At 42.3% G+C, this 18,582-nt stretch overlaps 1 protein-coding gene across 7 annotated transcripts in view; it reads left to right on the forward strand.

Annotated features, from left to right (window-relative positions):
• Positions 1 to 18,582, forward strand: part of NCKAP5 (NCK associated protein 5) — a 980,982-nt gene that overhangs the window by 862,234 nt on the left and 100,166 nt on the right. For all 7 annotated transcript variants that reach the window (XM_058715464.1, XM_058715465.1, XM_058715463.1 and 4 more), the window contains 3 exons: positions 3,286 to 3,474; positions 8,253 to 12,025; positions 12,788 to 12,965. In XM_058715464.1, coding sequence (XP_058571447.1) covers positions 3,286 to 3,474; positions 8,253 to 12,025; positions 12,788 to 12,965 — 4,140 coding nt within the window. The remainder of the gene's footprint in view (positions 1 to 3,285; positions 3,475 to 8,252; positions 12,026 to 12,787; positions 12,966 to 18,582) is intronic.

Here is an 18,582-nt window from a genome sequence, read left to right on the forward strand (position 1 = left end):
GGGGCTGTCCAGATTTCACAGTGATCTTGTATGATATGTACATTCATCATCTCCATTTACAAATAAGGAAACTGAGGCATGGAGTGGTTAAATAACTTTCTCAAGGTTAAGGAGTGAGCAAGTGGAAGGGCCAGAGTCTAAACCTAATAAATGGCTTTAGAGTTCAAGCACTCAACCACACAACAGTTAGTTATTCACTGGAGTAGATAATCCTGCTTGATAATCATGTGCTGATGAAGGAGACTTCAGGAAAAAGGAGCTCGCATTGCAGCCATGATGTAAGAGATTCTAGGTCCCTTATTAAATATTGATTCTAGGTCCCTTCAAATATTGATTGTCTAATGTGGGGGAAATATGGGAGAATATCCAATATGGAGGACTGACCCTTCCTCTTCTTTTAAGGAATTACCCTGTAAATTCCACCCCCCCACCCCCCTACACACATACTCATATTCTCTCCCCACTGCACTGGTCCATGGGTAGGCTCAGACCATTCCCTTCATCCTGCTCCAAAGTCCAGGTCAGGCCGTGTGGTAATACAACTTGCTACCAAGCAACCCACATCAGAGGTAGACCTCTTTCATACCTTCCCCTAGGGACCCTCTACTCAAAGTCCTGGCACAGCCGCATAGAAGCACCCAGGAACTTGTCAAAAATACTACACATCAGATTCCACCTCAGAATTACTCAGAATCTGCATTTAACAAGATCCCAGATGATACATGTACACACTGAAGTATGGGAAGCCTGACTTGGAAGATACTTCTCTGCTTAAGCACCCCCAACCCCACTGGCCTCTACATGACAGTAATAGGTCTTCTCCACCTCCCTGAAGTATGCTCCATCACATCGGCTCATCTCAAGTTCATGGTCAAAGGCAGATGCAGCAATTCCTTCCTTTGGTAGCTCTGAGGTTAAATTTCCTGTCATCTTAATCCAGCATCCATACAGGAGGTACACACATGGGAAACAACTGGGCAAGGATGCTTATTTGTAAAAAGTGTCCTGGGAATGGAGTTGAGCTATAAAAATAGATAGAATTTTGATAGGTATAGTAGGAAGGAATAGGTGGGAAAGACAGAGGGAAATCATGGAAGTTTCGGTGCTTCGAGAAAAGGTAGAGTACAAACGGTAACCGAAAGCCATGCAGAGTGTGAAAAGGGCCATTAGAAAAATTTATATCAGGGGCACCTGGGTGGCACAGATGGTTGAGTGTCCAACTCTTGATTTCGGCTCAAGTCATGATTTCATGAATCATGAGTTCCAGCCCCATGTTGGGCTACTTAATGTCAATGCGGAGCCTGCTTGTGATTCTCTCTCTCCCTCTCTCTGTGCCTCTTCCCAGATCTCTCTCTCTCAAAATAAATGAATAAACATTAAAAAGAAAAGAAAAGAAAAGAAAAGAAAAGAAAAGAAAAGAAAAGAAAAGAAAAGAAAAGAAAAAAGAAAAATTTAGATCTGGATGGTCTCGCAGGACACAGTCACAATCTCCCTCTGGAGAACAGACCAGTCTGCCAGAGCAGTGGCAGTCCTAAATAAAACCACCACCCTGCTTACTCAAGCAACAAAATATGAAAGAGGTTTGGGGATGGTGAAAATAGGAAAGTGCACGAGTAGAAGGGGAGTGTAATGTGCTACTTCTGTAAGTTTGTCCTAGATGTACGCAGTGGCCCAAGTGTCGATGTCAGGCAACCTGTGCAATAGCACTGCTGGTTGTGGACATCTGTCAAGGTGCAAATAATAAACTCTCCTTAAGTAAGTTACATGCAGCAGTAACAAGGTCATAAATCAACAGATACTGCTGAATGCTGAATTTTAAGACAAGTTTCTCCTCTCAGTGCTATTTAGAGCCAAATTTTGGGGGTGGGGGATGGAATAGTAAAATTTCTTGGCATATTTAGATCACTTAAAGGGATTGTTATGCAGCAAAAATGAAGTATTGATAGCAGGCAAATGCTTGATGTTGAAAATCTAACCTTATTAAGCGTTATGGATATTGATTAGAGAGGAAATTAAATATACCCTTTGTACTTATGCGGGGGGTTAGCATGTTCCCTGAGTACTCCCAGAATAGCATGCCTTTCCTTCCTCCAGTGGGGATTTAGTCACTGTCAGCTGGAATTGCATTTGGAGAACAGTGATAAGTACTCAGGTAATAAAGGCACCCATAAAGTGTCAATAAATTGCATAAGTAAGAGGCTTTGCCATTCTGTGAATGACACAAAGACAGATGGTTCCCCATCAAAGAGCTTCTGAGACAAAGCTTTATATAGATAGGAGAGTGGAATGAGACGGTAATGGAGAGACTTTCTTCTCGTGATCAGGATGCTAAATTAATTTAGCTTGTCCAGCTCATGGAGCTTCATCTGTTAATTAGGGGCCAAGAATATGGCTGTCAGGATGTGCTTAGATGTTTACAACTTTGTCACCTGTGCCCCCACCTGGGTCTTCGACATGGAACCCAGATCTAGTTGATGTGGCAGTCTTTATCATTTAGACGGCCAAATGATATGGAAAGTTCCATAACCTTTCCAACAGTACCTCCTAATTCCTCAGTTTGATGTGCCACTAGACATGACTTCCTGGGTATTTGATTCCTGACTCAGAATGATGCTGTGTGTGGGGCCAGGAGAACAATATGGTGGAACTGTCCCCACCACCCCCCCCCCACACACACACACACACACAAAGGAAGACCTTGAGGTGCATGGAAGTTAAATGCTTTCTTTACTCAGTGTCTCCTGCCAGGGGCAACATGCAGCCTGAGATCCAGGTCACTAAACTCCCAGTGTAGTGGTCATGCTCTTGAACCCTACAGCCAAAGATGCTACTCTGTCTTCATTCTTTTGTGCCATTGGTCATGGCTTGATATGGATCTGATTATTTGACCCATCTGACTGGAGAAAGTGGGAAACTACCATTGTGATATTTCTGCCATTGTGATGGCAGTTCGTCATAATCAAGTACCTACTTAGGCCAGGTACTGTGTGATATGCTTCTGATCTAGAACCCCATTTGGTCTTTGTGGTAACGCTATAAGGTAGGCAGTAATGATAATAGTATCATTATTCACTTTAAGAACAAATGTAGCTCTGAGGGATTAAATAATTCCTCCTAGTATATTAGCAAGAGGCAGAGCCAAGATTTGGACCTCTAGGCTGTTTGACCCCAAAAGCTGTCCTTCGAAGCACTAGGCTACATTTGCTTCTACCTCACTGTGATGTCAAGTTGATATTTACTGTCCCCTAAGCAAAGCCTTAGCTCAGAGCTGTCCTGCTTTTTTAGGAATGCCAGCCGAATGCAAAATCAGGAGCCCCTGCTTTGAAATGCCCTGGTTTGGGGATCGTCATCCCTGGTCATCTCTGTCCTCGAAACAGCTGCAGCAGCAGTGAGCTGTCTCTTTCGAGCACCTGCAGTGAGAACTCCAGCGGCTCCTCCCACACATGGCATGATGGAAAGAACCTCAGGAAAAGGGTAAGGCCTCCTTTTGAGACAATTTAGCATCAGAGTGAGCCAGGAAAGAATCCTCTTCTGGCAGGAAGGTGGACGGTGGGAAGAGAATGACCATTTGTTGAGTACCTGTGCATTTACTGCTCACAGAATTATATGGGGAGATCTCATTTCCTCCATTATATGGGAGAGGAAGCTGGCTCAGAAATGTTAAGTTACTTTCCAGAAGTCCCACAGCAAGTGAGGGGTGGAAGGATGATTTAACCCAAATGACTTGGACAGCATGGGAGGGAGTTGGGAGGAAGAAGACAGTTTCCTTCTGTGCTTTGCTGGAGCCCACCAAGCTCATAGATTCATATCAAGTTGGAACCCAGAGCCCTGGCCTAATGAAAGTGACGATGTTTCAGGCCAACTCAGATGTTTCCAATTAGTTTTATGGACACTCTCTATTGCTGCGATGCTCAGAAAGACTTGCTAATGCCCACTGCAAATGACAGTGAGCAAGGCCACTGGCCAAGCCAACCCCGACTAAGCATCCCTTGAGAACTCAAAGCGAATGTTGTTTTCTTCCCAGATGATAGGGAGGATGGTACATCATCTCAGAATAAATGGCCGAAAGTTTTCAAAGTATCATTAGCTTTGTAGGAATTTACTACTCAAGCATGGCATGTATTATATTGACCTCCTTTACTCAGTTTTATAGCCTCATAAAGCACTAATTGACTATAAATTGGAGGGTGGCATGGCAGAGAGAGAAAATACCATGGTAGATGACAGGGACTGTGGCTCCACTGGAGGCAGGCATGCGCTGACTTAGATGCCGGGAGTTTTTTCACCAGGTTGTTAGGTAACTCCTGCTGCTGGATGGCTCCCATCTGCTAGGTGGGCCCTCACAAGCGAACAAGCATCTGTGCAGGCTGCCATAAGCAGAGGGTGTGGAAGAGCTACTTCTGCCCTTTCCCCATATTGAAGAAAAGCAGAAAGTACACACCAATGGAAACCCTGAATCAGAAGTTTCAGAGGTCATTTTCCTATCATATGCGTAAACTCCCATTTATGATTTGGAAGCATAGAAGCCAGGAGGGCTTCATAACTGCCAGAAAATAATAGTGCGGGAGTAGCTTTGTCATACTCTGAACAAGAACTCAGAAAAAAATTTCAAAGTGGAATTTAGAGCTTATTCCCTTGGACTCAGACTCCTAATACAGCATGTGTGTATTATCAAAGTTGTTCCTTCTGAGTAGATGTTCAAAGTTCTGAATAATGGCTGCTGGAGCCTGACTCTTAACAAACTGGGAAGATGGTCAGGAATGTTCCCTCTCTTTGTGGTTGTCACTGGCTCCAGAGCCCTTGCTCTGTTCTCTTCACTCCCCCTTTCCCTCCCTTCCCCCCTCAGAGCCTTTGTCTTTTTGTCCTTTGCCTTGCTTGCCTTTTTTTCTTTTCTTTTTCCTGAAATTCTTACAATTCGAGCAACCCTTAATCTTTTAGGGAAACCTCTTCCCTGAGAAAGGAGAAATTAGGTTCTTATGTAATTTTTACACACTCAGGTGACTGTCATCTGTGGATTTCATAAGGTCCTGACTCAGAATGGATTGGAGTACCAGCACACCTGTCACATCTCACATAGTCCCAGTTTTCAAGGACCTAGCAAACTAGACCAGCCCATAAAGACATTTAAATTTATATTATTTAAGAAACTTCTACAGTTCTTACCACGTACCAAGTACTCATTTAGTATTAACTTACATAATAAAGTCATGTATTATGAATTTTCACATGACTACAATAATAACTTGCATAATAATAAATATGTGACCAATGGCTCTTTCATAATTCACAATTATTTTTTTAATATTCTTTTCTATAGAAACAGAAAGGAAGCCTGCAAGAGATGCATTAGGCTGCTCTGCATGGAGGAATCTGGATCTAATTCATGAATAATTACCATGTGCCACCCAGCTCTTTTAGTATTTCACAAGTATTAGCTCATTCAGTGCTCATAAGAGCCTATTTAAGTAGGTTTGCCTATTCCCCCATTGTACAGATGAGGCAATTGGGCTACTGAGAAATTAAGTAACTAGCCAAAGATCTCATAGCTGGTAAGTGGCAGAGCTGGCTAGTTGGTTCCAGAACTTTCACTCTTTGCCATTCTGCTGTCATGGCCCTGTTGAATCAGCCAAGCTTGAAATATTATTCAAATTATTGGGATGGACTGGTTACATTAAGACCAAGAATGTTATTAAAAAAAAAAAAAAAAAAAGTTGTGTGAAACCATTGTCCAGTCAAGAAATAGAAAAAGACTATGGACGTGGAACCTAGGCCCCTATGTTATCAGCGGCATCCTTCAGCCAATTGCACTGCCTCCCAGAGCAGCTGTTTTCCAGGCACAGCATGAAGCTGCCTGTGGAAATGCCAGCTCCTCCCTCATCTCTCCTATAGAAGATTCATGCTTTTTTTTTCAAGTTTCCAGATTGTTCCAAACTTTTCTCATGTTACTGAATACTATAATATTACTGAATTACTGAATACTATATATTTACTATATAAAAATTACTGAATTACTGAATACTATAAAACCTCCCAAGGCCCAGCTCTCCATCCTGTGAGATTAACCACATTCCTCAATTGGTTTTCCACAGGATGGAGAGCTGGGCCCTGGGAGGTTTATGGTCACCGGCCCTGGGATGAATCCAACCTCAGGAAACCAGGCTTTAAAGAGGCAGAGTGAGCTCGGCTGAGCACATCTTCTATGGGTTTAACAAATCTGCCTTTTTCAAGCTCTTGCGGGGTACTTTTGCCTGGCTTCTCTTCTTATTGTGAACGTGACTATCAGGATCATGGAGCTTCTTAGAAACCCAAGGAGGGGCAGCCCTCCCACTGGTTGGTCTCTAATACCCAAACTCACTAATGGGATTTCTCCTGATTTCCAAAGAAGTTTTATTGGCATAGAGGAAAAGGAGAGGAAAGGGGAGGCATCACCAAATAGCATCTATCCACAGCAACTTCTGATACTGGAGAGTTTTCTAAAGAAAATATATAATTTGACTTAAAAACAATCAACAAATAACAGATAAAAAAAATAAACACCATGTGGTGTAGATAGCAAGAGTAATTTTAATGGAAATGTCTTAGATGTAAACAAATGTTCACAGATTACTAAAAAGCCAAGGCTACAACGTGAAGTTTCTGACACTTTTTCAACCTCTGCACATGGTTTGTGGTCAGTTATGGGCGGGGGCAGCTGGTATGGAGATGCCAAGAGAAGTTGCACTGTTAGGCAAGGTGGGCCCAGAGCACACGTCTGAAACCACCAGATTCACTCATAGAAGTTCTTCACCTTTAATCATATAACCTTAAAAAAAAAAAAAAAAAAAAGACTGAGGTCAGTGCCCAAATCCCACCGATTTCCCTGAGTCTTGGTATGCGATAAAACTCTGCAGTTTCCATTCAAGAGAGGGGTGTGAGCGGTGTGAAGATTGTCTACGATTATGTGTGATCTCTATTATGACATTGACAATATAGAGAAGAGGACAGAGAGACTTGGCTCCAGTCACATAGCATTGCCAATGGGTATGCAGGCTCGAGAGCCAGCCTGCCTGGGTTCGAATCTCCGCAATGCTACTTTGGAACCGAGTCCCAGGAAGAGCCCTGGAAATCAGAGCTTTTGAAACCTTTGTTCCAGCTCTTCCTTAAATGTGTAATCTTAAACAGACTAACCATGCTGCCTCTCAGTTTTCTCCCTAGTAAAACAGAATTGATAATGTCTCCCTCATGGTGTTGTTCTGAATATTAATTCAAAGCCCTGTTCCAGTGGTTGCTACACAGCAGATGGTCAGTAAATGCTACTTCTCTACTTCTGCCCTCCACTTCTGGTTAGCAATTCTATGAGAAATATGAAGGTCTGTGTAGGATAGAATGGTTTTTCTGTGTCATTCTTAGTCAAAATCAGCACTACTATTTGGGATGGTATGAAGAACAGAAAATTGACCTTTCATAGTAGGCAAATCATTACTATAGGGTTCTAGCAGCCAGTGTCCCACTGTTAGATGTACGTATGTGTTTCACAGATGTTCCCCTTCTATCAAAGAAAGTCATGAAGACCCAGAACTATCAAATTTTAGAATGGAAGGGACCATTAATATAGGGACCAACTTGCTTTTCCATTTACTCGCTCTACCTCTTGTAAATACTGTACAATGAGGTCATATTTTCTTCTGATTATTTCCTAAGTGCACCTTCAACATATCTTCACTATTTTGGTCTTTGCCATCCCACTTCTTCTACCTGGAGATCCTTTCCCCTAGGTTTCAGCCAAGGCAAACTCATCCTTTGTTTAGGGGCTAGAGAGGTTTGAAACACAGACACACACATACACACACACACACACACACACACACACACACACACACCTCAAAAATCTTCATATATGCCTCTCATGGCTTTTCCAAACAGGGGTTTGACCTCTCTCTGAATTTCTGGAGTTCCTACTACATTCATACTCCTTGTTTGCCCCCTTGACTTCTGGTTATTTGTGTCAAGTCTCCTCTCCTCTGCTGGCTTGCTTGCTCCTTGAGGGCAGGGTCTTTATCTACTACTTTATTACATCATGGGCTACTTAGCTCAGAAGCTGGCAAAGCAGAGATTTGCTACATAGTTAATGATTAATTACCATTAATTAATTAAGGTATGCATTTATAGAGGAATACTGAACCACCAGAATCAAGTCTAATCACGTACTTTTCCTTTTTGTAGTTGTGATCCACGTGATTCAATGATGTCTGACATGTACTTTTCTTTCCTAGAAATCATCACAAAACTGGGATAAAAGGCTAAGTATTGACTCTTCGCTCCCAAGTGGCTTCGCTAGTCCAACAGATGAACTACCTCCCACTCGTATCAAGGAAAGTCACATTTTGGAAGGACTAAGAAAGCTACAGAAGCGAAAGGTGTTACTTGAACCCCCGTCAGTGATAACAAAATGGGGTTATAAAGATTGCATGAACTCAAATGAAGGAATATATTCTCCAGGAATTAAGAGTAGCAGCATCAAGGGGTATCCCCCCTGCAAACCAACTGACACGAGGAGCCCCAGCAAGGAACCTCACGAGACATTTGTCTATGACACAGATTCCCATGATGATGCTGATGAGGACTCTTCCTCCTTAGCCTTGCTCCAGGCAGCTCCAAACCAGAGCTGCAGGCTGCACAGTCATAAATTAACCCACAGTGTTTCTGACAGCCTATTTGGCTGGGAGCTGAATAGAAAACACTTTACAGAAGGCATGTCCTCAGTTTACCCCAGGGAAAGGCCTGAGAATCGGACCAGTTGTGCCAGCAACTGCCCCTTGGAGAGGATGCTGTGCCCAAGTGTGCAGGCACCTCAAGTACAGAGAGAGAGGGAGCCATGCGGTCAGGGCCATGTGGCTCTCAGTCTACAGCTTTCAGACACCGATGACAATGAAGCCTTTGATGAATTGCACATTGGTAGCAGTGACGAGAAAAGTCATTCAGACTTGTCACTGACTGCTGACACTGACAGATCCATGGAGAATCTGGACATCCTTATGGGATTTGGAAAATCTCAACTGGGGTCTCCTGATGAGGAGGAAAAACAAGTGCCCATCCCCTTAGAGAGTAGACCAAAGACGTTTAGCTTCATTAAGCAGCAAAGGGTTGTAAAAAGGACTTCTTCAGAAGAATGCATTACCGTCATATTTGACGCGGAAGATGGCGAGCCCATTGAATTCAGCTCTCACCAGACTGGCTTTGTCACTGTTACCAGAAATGAAATTTCTATCAATTCGGCCCCTACTGGACCCAAGGCAGAACACACTGAAATTTTACCTCAGGGAATGGCTCATTTACAGCCAGGAGCTGCAGCAAGAGACTACACTTTCTTGAACAGACCTGAAGAGCAAACTGAGAAAAACATTCCAAAAGATGACATAGATAATGTTACTGTGGCACCCACTGGCTCTTTCAGCCCCAGGACAGTTACACAAAATACTCAGCGACCAAGACCGGCCAAACCAACACTCACTGTGTCATGCCAGAGTAATTCTAGGTCTTCAGTGTCCATGGGTATCTATCAAAAACAAAGTCTGACAAAAATCCCTGCCAGGGGCAAGTCTTCACCTCAGAAATCAAAAATGATAGAGCCTGAACTCTCCTCAAGAGTGCCCTCATCGGGCCCAGTGTCTCTTGAAAAATCACCAGCCGTAGCTCCTGGGAAGCTCTCACGGTTCAAGAAGACTGAGGGCCCAGCACCCCTTTTTGATTTGCAGCCAGATTCACACATTCCAAAACACCCTGGCCAACTTCCTCATGGCTCCAAAATGTCCAGCAGAAAGGATTGGGTTCAGTGCTCCAAGAGTCAGATTCCAGCATCACAGTTACTGCCAAGGCCCCTCAATGAGCCAGGTGACAATGGAGAGCCCCCGACAAGGGACAAACACTGTGACCCTGGGCCAGAGGCAGGGATGAAATCACCTCCCCCCCCACTCCCTCCAGACAGGTCAGGCTCCCTTCTCATCAGGCCCAGTTATGACTATTTGCCACTACCCTCATCTGCCAAGCCTGACACCAGGGTCCCCAATGAAACAGCAAGGACCATATTCAAATCCCCACCTCTGAAGGGATCCTCTGCTCCTATTATCTCTTCTAATCAGATCATGACAGAAGTGCCAGGGAAGAAACCTTCTGTGGCCTTCAAAAAGCCTATCTTCACTCACCCTCTGCCCTCCACAGAAAGAGTGATTCAAACCAGATGTTCCACTCATACCCCAAGCAGCTCATTTGCTGTGATGGCCCCAGGGCCCCTAAAGGTCTCTCCAAAGAGAGGTGTCCCCAGAACCCCACCTCACCAAACGCTTGGGATCACACAAGCAGACACAGGGTTACGGACTCCCAAGAATTGTCCTTCAGGCCCTGAGCCACTGGAAATATCATCCCCCAAAAGTGTGTCCCCAGGAAGAAAAGGACAAATGAATGACTGTGTCCCCACCTCACCCAAGCCTGCCTTCTTAGGGGCGAATGAGTCACCATCATCTCAGGGTAACAGTCACTCATCATCACCCTCCTCCAAAAGCCATAACACCCCACATGGTTGTCAAAGCGCTCATGAGAAAGGGCTGAAAACTCGCCTCCCAGTTGGGCTCAGAGTCCTCATGAAATCTCCCCAATTGCTCAGGAAAAGTTCTACAGTGCCAGGGAAACATGAAAAAGACAGTCTGAATGAAGCCTCTAAAAGCTCTGTGGCTGTGAGCAAGGCTAAGCCAGAGGATGCTGGGAATCCAGTGAGCATGGAGACCACAGTGGGAGAAAGAACTGTGACTCCACTGTGTTTTCAGGCACAAGGCAATTTGGCTGAAGGGCTTCCCCTGGAAACGGCAATGCCAGAGTCATTGGATAATAGCATCCTTGAGGCTGATGGAAAAGATGGGGTAGAAAACAGGGCTGTGAAAAGATCCCTTTCCTCCAATAAGCCACACTTAAAACCAGCTCTAGGCATGAATGGAGCCAAAGCCCGCAGCCAGAGTTTCAGTGCTCACTCGGGTGACAAGCCCCCTACTCCCCCCATGGAAGGGCCAGGCAAAGTTCGAACTCAGATTATTACCAACACCGCTGAGAGAGGCAACTCCCTCACTCGACAGAGCTCCTCCGCGGAAGTCTCGCCCAACAAGACCCCTTCTGCTCCCATGTCTGACAGTCTCCCCAGTGTGGGGAGGCCTCTGGGACATCTCTCCACCAGGCAAGCCTCCCTAGGGAGTGCAGGCAGCAGCCCCAGTAACCAGCATGGGAGCCCAAGCAAGTTGCCTTTGAGGGTCCCTCCAACATCTGAAGGGCTCCTTGTCCCCTGTGGAATGGAAGACAAGCAGGGCTATGCAGAGGGAGGATGTCCCACCATGGCTGTCCCTGAGGAACCAAACAGTGACCACTACACATGCCCACCCACCCCAGCAGATTGCCCACGAGCCCCGCAGAATCCGGGGAGGACAGAGCGTCCACACAGTTTTGAAACAAGCAGGACCTCCAAGCTAGAAACTTCTGGAATGTGTCCAGATACTTCTACAACCAGGACTGGTGCTGTGAGCCCCGAAGCCCCCCTCTCACCCACAATTGAAGAAAAGGTCATGTTGTGCATTCAGGAAAACGTGGAAAAGGGCCAAGTGCAAACAAAGTCCCCCTCTGTGGAAGCGAAGCCAAAGCCGGGGCCTTCTTTAGCCAGCTGGTTTGGTTTTCGGAGGAGTCGACTTCCAGCTCTCAGTAGCAAGAAAATGGATGTCTCCAAAACCAAAGTGGAAAAAAAGGATGCAAAAGGTTTGGGGTTTGGAAACAAACAGCTAAAATCGGAGAGAAAAAAAGAGAAAAAGAAGCCTGAGCTGCAGTGTAAAATGGAAAATGAGCTTGCCAGGAACACTAGGTTGGCACAGAGTCCAGACAGTAGTTTACAAAGCAAAAATACTTTGAAGACCCCACAAGACGTCTATGACCAAACGAAGTTTGAACCAAGAAGTAGACCCAGCCCTGTCACATGTTCAACGAAAGATACATTTATGACGGAACTTTTGAACAGGTAAGGTCTTGGCAAAGAGGGTGGCAGTGTCAAGGGGTCCCCCCCAAAACAGGGAGGGTCGTTTGCTTCCTGCACATGAAATGCTGGTCAAGCATGTTTTCATGCAAATAGAAATGCACAGTGGCAGCAGTCTTTTGTACATTAGCCAGAATTTAAACAATGAAATAAAAGTTAGCCATAAAATGATAATTTAGTCCATGTTACTTTGTTAACCAAATCAATGGTCTTTGAAATTAAAGAATGGTAAGTTTTATCAAGGTTGATAGAAATTCAGCCTACACTGGGACCGTGGATTGTACCCACATGGCATGAAATGGAACAAAATTACACATACGTTTTAAGGTATGCCGACCTCATTGATTGTGCCAAGCAAGCAAACGTATACTTAGAAACGTTCCAGAGGTAATTACATTTCCTGCTGATCTCAAGCCAGACATGTATTTAGCAATCACTCTTCAGTGGCTTTTATTTTGCTCCCTCCTTCCCCCATCTCACAAGCAGTAAGTAAGTAAGTAAGTAAGTAAGTAAGTAAGTAAGTAAATAAATAAATAAATAAATAAATAAATAAATATCAAATCTAAACTGACACACTCCTGGGATGTCAGGTGAAGATCTGATCAAGGCCACTGACAAACATTTATCACTCAAAGGTTTAAAGACAAAGAGATACAAAGAGGTTACCTTAAACATCAAAGGATTGGGAAAAGTAGTGATTGAAGAAGAGCAATGTAATTTATCAGAGGAATCACTTTCTACCTGCAGAGTTGATAAGAAAGCCGCTCAACAGACAGAAAGTGGATCAAATAATGTTTCCTGCAGGAGTGTGTTAAAGGGCAGCTCCCAGGGTTCCTGCCTCACCAGCAGCTCTACGAGCACTCAAGGAAACCACAAGAAAAACATCAAAACCAAAGCCGATGTGGAAATACCGAAAAGCTCCCTGGTAAGTGCTCCCCCCATCCTGGTTATGAAGTGAATCTGGTTGGGTTCTTTCTAGCTAAGCTGATGGCAATGTACAAGCACAAGATTATCGGGTGAATGGGGGGAGAAAGTTCAAGGAAAAGGAGAGACACCTGGTGACAGCAGAGAAGTGAGAGCAATATTGCAAATGGAGTCGCTGCCTCCAGGATCTTTTCTGGGTTAGCTGCCTTTCAGGGCAGTATAACCAGAGTGCCTGCAACTGACAGGCTGGTGTCATCTTCAGATTAGGCTCCTGTGCAGGGGATTTATTTTGATGATCATTTCCTTCATTTCCAACAACACAAAAAGGCGTGGACATGATTATAAAACATAATAGTGCTAAACAATTGGAGAGATTGTTGGCTATTTTGATGGCTCTATTTAAGCACTGTTCTTTTTTTTTTTTTTTTTTTTTTTTTTTTTTTCTGAAAGCTGTATGTACCAATTCCTCTCACCTAGACAGAAAGTATTGAAGAAATCTATTTTGGAACTTGATTCCCTATTATTGAGTCTCTTAATTATGAAGTGAAAAACTCAACTCAGGGGTAATTTCTTTTAAGAAATGAAAGGGCCTGGGTAGCTCAGTTGTTAAGTGGCTGACTCTTGATTTTGGCTCAGGTCATGATCTCATGATTCATGAGATCTGGTCCCAAGTCTAGCTCTGTGATGACAGCATGGAGTCTGCTTGGGGTTCTCTATCTCCCTCTCTCTCTTCCCCTGCCCTGCTCATGTGTCATGTGAGCTCTCTCTCTCTCTCTCTCTCTCTCTCTCTCTCTCTCTCCCTCCCTCTCTCCCTCTCCCTCTCTCAAAAATAAATATTTAAAAAATGAAAGAGTATTTTTATATTTCCCCAGGATATGCTTGTTTCAAATAATATTTTGGTTTTAAAATTACCTTAAATTGCATTTGCTCTCCTTACCTTCTTTCTGTTCTTGCATAATTGATTTGGTGATATTTATTGTTTCTTTGTATAAGTTTTGAAGCACTTCCACAAACAAAAAGAAATTCTTTTTATAGAATTACTGTATCCATATGTTTTTGTACTATAATAAAAGAGATTGTAAAATATGGTACATACCACCATTTTCTTAGGGAAAACCTGAAATATAAAGTAATTATACATTTTTTTTCTAGAGTGTTTCACAGGAGATTTTAGAAGTAATCATGATTGGCATTCATTATTATTAATTACTAGTTTAATTAATTCTTGATATTTAGGATCCCTTAGAATTTCATAGACATAATTTAATTTAACACAAATGCACATTTTTCTTTCAAATAGCTTTGGACTCGGAAGAGCTATAAAGTTTTTGTTTTGTTTTTTTTTTTTGTTTTTTTTTTTTTCAAATGCTCTGAAGTCATATTGCAAACTAGGTCCTTGCAAAATTCCCCCCCCCCCCCCCCCCGCCTTTTTCTTCTGGGCTTCCATGGTATCCTCCCTTCTTTGAAAATGTAGATGTCCCCCGCATTGTAAAATCACAAATTATAAGCATATGTAAGGCTGCCCTTGTAGTGTCACCGAAAGGAAAGAGAGAATGAACAGTGTGGAAACGTGCAATATGCCAGAAATTCAATCCAACTGATCTAAAACTGTGATAGCCTGGCAGAGCCTCTTATCAGAGGCACTCAATTTAACTATGCCCCATTTAATATGTTTCTGACAGCTTAGGGTATATATCTTTGCTGCACAGAAATACCAAAAAAACAAAAAACCTTTGTTTGGCTTTCACAATTTCATTTTTACTTTCTCGTTACTTCCTAACACTACAGTAATTTCTGTGCTTTTTGTCTCTCGTCTTCAGTCTTTCACTGAATTACTACATTTCAGGGTAGTAATAAGTGTCCTTTGGTCCTTCCAGAATATCAGCAAGAAACATTCTTATTATTTTCTGCGAAGTACAAAGATTACTTAACCACCCCAAAATACATAATCAATAGGGATATGCTAATTTTTTCTAGTTAGCTGCAAGAGGAAATTAGTCATGCTGGGAAGCTTTTCCATACAGAGGAATATTATTAACCTGGATAGTTGACCACCTAGTCTTTTTTTTTTTTTTAATGTAAAATGCAGTGGGGTTTTTTTTGTTTCATCTCCATAATCATCAATGTGGAATGGACTAAAATTACTAATTTCAGAAAGGACATTGCCATAGTCTCCTTTGGGACTAGTACAAGACTAGCAGTGAAAACCTATTTATTATATGTTATCAGCCTGTACAGGAAGGAAATTAGTTGCAAAATAGGATATATTGTAATACCATAGCACATTGATGGGAATGCCCATGAACCTCTTAAAATTCAGAGTTTGAGGGAATTTTCCCCTACTAGAGCTCAAGGTAAATTTCCCATTTGCTTATTTTAAACTCTATTGCAGAGAATCTTTCTGACAGTATTCACTCGGGATGAAAACAGTAGCTACGCATAATACATTACGTGTCACATGGGTTTTGTTTTGTTTTGTTTTTTAGTGAAATCACTGTTCAAAATGTTATAATATACCACCATCTCTTCCCTTTACACACCAAGACTATATTCAGTTATGAGGGTCCTCAGGGACTGTATTCTAATCTATGCTGATACATAAGCATTTCCATACATGTAACAAATTCATGTATGTAGCAGACCTGCACTGCATTCACTGGTAGCTGCATATCAATACCCATTTTCAGGATTGCTAGATACATTTTAAAATATGTGTAAAAGTCCCATTAATTCTTTGCTGAATTCAATCTTTTTCTCTTTTCAGAACCTTAATTAGAGGCTTATGTCCCCATTTAGGCCATCATTCACAGACCACTTAGCTCTAATTTTTGTGTAATTTAGACAAGGGCCATGTTACTTTGTACTTCTACGTGAATTATATAAAATCATGACAAGAGGGGAAAAGGCATCCCCAGGAAAGATTGCATAGGTATTAAGTAAATAAGAAAGAAAGAAATGCACTCTACTTGCTATGTGTTATAAATCCTTCCTTCCTATGGATTCAGATAATTTCGTGTAATAAGAAGTCTCAAGGGAAGACAGCTCCAGGCTCCTACTTGACTATCACTGGACAAAATAAAAATTGTTAACAAAATTAACGAGATCATATACCTTCTTCATGCGCTGGGAAGAGATGGCCGTTTTAATATGGGTATTCTAATTTAAATTATGAGTATTTTTTTCAGCCAGTGTCCCATAGTGTGAAAAAAATCACATATGCTAATAAAAAAAGCATCAAATACTATCCCATGAAAATGATACGGTGGTGATGAAATAGCATAAAATAGTACAATAATTACGCAAATTGTTATCATCTTATTAAGTTCTGCAAAATGTTGTAATTTCAACATCCTTAATTGAACAGTTCTGTACTAAATGCATTTTGATGCTAATAAGAAGCATGCATATTTTGACCTCCTCCTGCAAATTTTTTTAAATGACTAACTTTTCTAAAAGTAATGCCTTTTAGAGTTTTCCTTCCAAAGATTGCTTCTTGTCTCACTTAGGTTCATTATATTCTGTTCTTTTGCAATAAATGTTGACAATACAATGTTGTTTTCTGGGAAGCAGTTTTTGTTGGGATGATTTATAGAAGACATAGAAGCAGAATTCCAAATGAAGGGTATCCCCAAATGTTGGGTGTGTGTCTGTGTGTGCGTGTGTTGAATTATTTTTTCCATTTTCCTCCAGGGTCCTTTGTAAACTCATTCCTCCCTGCCTCCTCCCTGCCTTTTCTAATTGTAGGGGTGAATGGAATATAATGGGCACAGTGACACTTTACTGGTTTCCTGTTAGGGATTAGTATTTGGTACAGTTCTTGACTACAACTGCAGACCCCAAAAGATGGACAGAAGTTGGAGGTGACCATTAGAAGGCCCCTGACATACTGACAACAAACTTAAACCAAAAATAGCCCATAGTTATTGCTTGAATTACCTGCTACTTCTTATCAAATAGGACATTACTGACATTAGGTTGTGTCTGTTTCTGGTAGAACAATGCTTGAGAAAATTCTACATCTCTAATCACTATTCTTTTCTGAGCCAAACTTCTGGGTTTTATGACCACTCCTATCTTTGAAGGGCTTCGTCACGTGAAGATCGTCCCACTTGTGCCTATCTTTGGCAAATTCTTAATCTTGAGTTGGCAGCCCCTGATCCCCAGCAAAGTTCCTACAATGACTCACCAATACCCAGACCCTGTGCCATCAAGAATGAAAATTCATTTTAAATTCAGCCGATGAAAAATATAATTAGCAAGGGGAATCTGCTGCCAAAACAAATCATGCCCCTCATTTCCATAGGCAAATGGATTTTTTTTTAATTCCTCGCCACTTCACATTGGAATCTACTTGTATAGATGATTAGAACCAACAAGTATGCCATTCTGAGGCATGCCTCATTTTCCACTCCTTTGCTAGTTCTTCACCCATCTCCTTTGGATTTTCCTTTCATGGGTCATCTACTCCTCACGGGTCATCAGCCTAGGAAAGCTGAAAGAACCAGGGACCTTGTCTACAAGCCCTGTTCCTCTGATAAATACCCAGAGGCCACGTTTAACATTTGCTGTTAAGCACAGAACGCCCTAGAAATGTTCTGACAGAGAGCTGAAAGGTAGGACAAAAGGATGGCCTTTTTTTTTTTCTGTCTTGAATATGATACTTGGAGAAAAGTGGTGGTGAAGTTCCACAGATTGGTTAGGAAACAAGAAAGGAAGGGAAGCAGGGAAGTTAAACACACACACACACACACACACACACACACACACACACACTTGGAAAATTTTTGCTACTCTTAAATAAAAATGTTGCTTGTATATACATGGAGTACTGCCTACACATCTAACTGGCAGACACTAAAAAAATATCCTAGTTCTTGGGAAGGTCTAGAAAGGACATCTATGACAGTATCATGCACTATGAAAAATTTAATTATAGCAATGAATAGGGGCCAGGAGTGCCCCCTCTAAAACTGAAATCCTTTCTGACCTTGAAGAGATCACTAACCCTGTATGAGCCTCTTCCTCATCTGTAAGATGAGAATCTTATTTTAATTATTGGAATCTTTAGTTTAGAATCTCACAGGCTGATAAAGATGATGATTCATCTACATTCCAGCAGGTTAGCAGGGCACCCCCAGTTTAGGAAAACCTAAAGGAAATATTATTTTACATAACAGGTAAGGAAAAACATTAAATATGTTGGCATAAGAGTTGGTATGCACTGAAAATACAAACAGATTTCCTTGATGTGTCTATAAATGAGGTTGGAAGCTTCAGATTGGGTTGATGGAAATGAAGGTGTTTTGGGATCCCTTTTTCAGTGAGTCTTTTGATCGCCTTGTCACAAACAGATCCCTGAGCTAGGCAAAGCTTGGAAGGCAAATAAGTAACACATTAGCCTTGCTGATGCTCATGGCATTTTTCTTCTCTGCTGTGCATAAATGTCCACTACTGAAAACAGAGATTATTGATGAAGGCTTCCCCCCCGACCACACCCTGCCCCGTTCCCTAACTTTCCTCTTCTGGACATGCTAACAAACAGGGGGATGCCTGCAGAGCAAAAGGCTGATGAGGAAAGAAAGTGAGGAAGCATGGCCTCTGGATATTGAACCCTTGGT

This window comes from Neofelis nebulosa, chromosome 2 (assembly GCF_028018385.1).
Source record: "Neofelis nebulosa isolate mNeoNeb1 chromosome 2, mNeoNeb1.pri, whole genome shotgun sequence".
NCBI classification, from domain to species: domain Eukaryota; kingdom Metazoa; phylum Chordata; class Mammalia; order Carnivora; family Felidae; genus Neofelis; species Neofelis nebulosa.